This window comes from Lolium rigidum, chromosome 5, assembly GCF_022539505.1.
Source record: "Lolium rigidum isolate FL_2022 chromosome 5, APGP_CSIRO_Lrig_0.1, whole genome shotgun sequence".
Lineage (NCBI taxonomy): Eukaryota > Viridiplantae > Streptophyta > Magnoliopsida > Poales > Poaceae > Lolium > Lolium rigidum.
The window spans coordinates 165545836-165549527 of record NC_061512.1 but is presented as its reverse complement, the minus strand read 5'-3'; the positions used below and the strand labels follow the sequence as shown (position 1 = coordinate 165549527).

Sequence of the window (3692 nt, the reverse complement as noted above, 5' to 3'; positions counted from 1 at the left end):
TGCAGTATTACATGGCCTTAACATCTGTCACGAATAATTTCACCTAGTTAGAGCTACATGGCAGTGCACGGAAAGTGGAATCAGACAAGTCTCATCGAAGTCCGGAGCTTTACCCTTACCTTCACCGTTTGTGTACAGAATTTCCTAATTGCAGAATTACCCGGTCTTAACACCTGTTAGCGGTAAAGCTTAATCAGTTCTATCCTATGCATCAAGGTGACCTTCCAGGAAGTTTCCTTAGTAAGCGTGGCTAGGATATCTTTTGGAGCCCCTTTCTTGGAGTCACTAAACAACCTTTATCTTCCTTTGTTGCATGGATGGATGGGAGACCACTGTATCTTGTCTGGTTTTACCGCTGTAATTCTCTGAGACAGTCATGGCCATGCATAGTTTAAGCCTTTTGCTAGCTCCTAAGCTGCAAGCAGATAGAATAACGAGTAGGATAAGTTTAGGGTCAGAAGTGTGCCTCCCAGTGCGTAAACAAAGTGCCTGCATGTGGGGGGTATGATGTTCCTTTGATACTTATCATGCCTTGTGTGCCTCTATATAAAGGCCCCCCGCTTAACACCCCTCTCGTACCACACTAGCCATCAGTCTACAAGCTGTCTTATAGTCTAGCAGCATTCTTCCCCTCCTCCGCCTTGCACCGAGCTTTGTGAACCAGACCATGAAGATTGGAGGCCAAGGGAGGCTCAACAGAGCTTTCAGGGAGAAGAGGGCTAGGTTCTACATCTTCCGCCGCTGCGTCGTCATGTTGCTTCGATGGAGCGACTGATCCGTTTCTTGTTTTTCCTTCCATTCTGGAATTTTCTCGTTGGCGCTGCCATTTCTGCAGGGTTAGAGAGTTTAGGTGTAGTTGCTATGTATAGGCTGTCCATGTACTTCTCCTAGTCTTCTTCATTTTTGAGGGTCATTTTTTCTCCCAACACTTGCCTGCTGTTGCGGGCACGGGTGGGAGATCCAACTCTGTAGTCCGAGATTGTCACCCTCTTATAAGACTGGAGAAAGACCATTGCTTAACTGTGCTTCAACTTGATATTATACTCGCAATGATAACTGTGAAGTAACTAGTTTCTGAAAATCACAAGTTGAAACAGTGGTACCTTTGTGATGAAGTTAGTTATACTTTCTTAACGGTTTGAAGCGATCCGTATCTGATGCTTTACACTTTTGATGGAAAGTTGGAATCTCTCTGTGTGGTTACGCTTTTTCCCTCCAGGTCCTTTGAGAGGTGACTAACTTATTTTCTTTGATATGTGGCCATGTATGCTCCTGGTGGATCCGTTAGTGCCCCATTTGGAGTGCGGGATTTGCTTTTCGTAATTCTTGCAGAAATTGAGCGGTTCCCCGCGACAGTATACATGCCCTGAAACTTGGTGCATACGACGAATTAATGGTAGTATAGTCATGGAGGAGAGAACTAATATATCGTGCAGAATACACAGCTTCACGTTGCAGTCCTGGAGAACTAATATATTGTGGTAGAACTTGGTGCATACCTGGTACTATTGTCATGGAGGAGAGAACTAATATACTGCGCAGGCACTGCTTCATGTTGCAGTCCTCCTGAGAAAGGAAGTTGTGGCTGGTAGTGGTAGACCACTCTAGCAAAGGTGAGGAATCCACGAAGCACGCTGCAGTCACCCCGAGTGGAAAAGCTTAATCAGAGCTTGCCTGAGTACCTGAAATCATGGCTGGAGTACTGGACCATGACATGCTGTCGATGGATGAAATGAAACCTTGACTGGACCATGACATCTCAGTGTATGTGCTACTCCCTCTGCTCCAGATTAATTGGCTCAACTTTATCTAGATACGCATGTATTTAGATGTGTTTTAATGTGTAGATTCATATCCAGACAAAGCTAGATCAATTAATTTGGAACAGAGGAAGCACCTCTAAGGTATGAATTGGTCAGTGCTTCAAGCACAGTACTAGTCACTTGAATTCTTTTAACAAATGTTTTTGAGAGGTTCTTTTAACAATTATATCATCATCATATGTTCACTTACTACCTAAAAGTTGATCATATTGATGCCTAATTAGGCTGAATTTTCACTTTAGACTTGGAAAGCAAGAGGCTGTCTGTCTAAATAAATGGGCTCCCTGTCCTGGTCACAGCTCACAGGATGTCCTGCATGTGCCAGCCTCGGTACGTGCGTGGGGCGCGCATGTGTGCGTGCACGCTCGCGCACGGTACATGCAGCGCGTCCGTGCGCTTGTCTGTTTGCCCACCTGTTCGCTTCTGCTTGGCCAGTCCTGCATTGCATCCCGTGTTGTCTTTTCTTCTATTCCTAGTCCTTGAGAGCTGCAGCCGGGAGCTCTGCCCAGTGCCCACGAGACATGGCCCCCGTGTTTGGGGCGAGCATTGTCTCTCTGTGCATCTTTGACCGCAGCTGGTTGATTAGTGATTTTGTCCTTTGTGTGGACGATGATAAGCTAAGCATGGTCTGATGGCTACACAGGTTTTAAATTTAGCTGATAAGCATTGTCTCATGGCTACTTAGGTTTTAAACTTAGCCATGCTGGCGTACATGCACTCCTGGTACATAAGGACAATCGAGGCCTGCTAATAGGCTATGGTAGGCTCCATGATTTCTGCTTAAGCCATTACGATGAGTGAATATTCCTTTACGTCTTATGCAAGTTGTTTGCTTAGGCACTTCACTGATGATTGCTCTTGCAGATATTCTTGACTACTAGGTCCCTTTGGATCGGAGGAGGTGTCATGTTGAGTGCAACATGAACTGAACACGCACGAATGGGTAATAAATATTCTTTAGTTGCATCATATGAAATAAAAACATTCTACAAGGACCGAGAGCCTCTTTTCGGAATGTAGGATCGTACGGCAGTTCACACGCATAGCTCTTTGTATGCTAAACAATATTTTGCAGGAATTTGAAGAGGGAGAAAGATCCACGCAAGACTTAAGGGGAAAACAAAATCTACAATCTTACTAGAAATCCTATGGAATTAAGTCAAGTTGTAGGAATGCAATCCATAGGAATTTTGGTGCCCCCACACACCCCCATGGGAGAAAATCATATGGGATGGAATCCTCCGAAAGTTCTATGAAAATCCTTCATTCCGAAGAAGCCATGCGTGCATATCATAGTTGTCATTGACACAAAGGAAATTCCCAAGAGGTTTAACCTCTTGCTAGGATTCTTGTGAATTAAGGTGTAGGAAAACAATTCATATGGCTTCTTTCATTCAAAGAATTTCACGAGATGTTTGAAGGATTTGAGCCCTTAATTAGTAATTATAATTATTACTCTTATATGTCGATTGATTTGCATGATCCAAATCGCATGGAATTTTTCTTGAGAGTTCCTTGGCTCTATTTTGGAGGAAAATTTTCCATCTAATTGTTAGAGATGCAATTTTTATTAGGATTACTAGTTATCTCTTCTCATTGACTTATATATTTGGCCTAAAGCCCATGGAATAGATGAAGTTACTACTCATCTAAACATGGTGTGAAGTCCCAATCTTAGGGTTTGGGATTGATCTCCCCTTGTTTGGTTTTTTTACCCTTGATTGGGTGTTGTCATTGGCTGAACGCTACCTGCGCGTCATCTTCATAAGCGGGCTAACTTCTGACGAGCAAAGCGAGGCCCGTCGCCGGAGGCTTGGGCTGAAACGGCCTCCACCATCCTGTACACTCCTCAACAGAATGGTGTGGTGG

The 3692-nt window shown here is 44.1% G+C and overlaps 1 protein-coding gene across 1 annotated transcript; it reads left to right on the top strand.

Annotated features, from left to right (window-relative positions):
- Positions 1-532: 532 nt before the first annotated feature.
- LOC124654553 (small polypeptide ROTUNDIFOLIA LIKE 2-like) lies at positions 533-775 on the top strand. Its single transcript, XM_047193554.1, has one exon. It carries the CDS (start codon positions 668-670, stop codon positions 773-775), a length of 108 nt encoding a protein of 35 aa, XP_047049510.1. The 5' UTR covers positions 533-667.
- Positions 776-3692: the final 2917 nt, after the last annotated feature.

Excerpts from the sequence above, each read along its gene's own strand:
- LOC124654553 (XM_047193554.1), top strand. The coding sequence starts at position 668 with ATGAAGATTGGAGGCCAAGGGAGGCTCAACAGAGCTTTCAGGGAGAAG.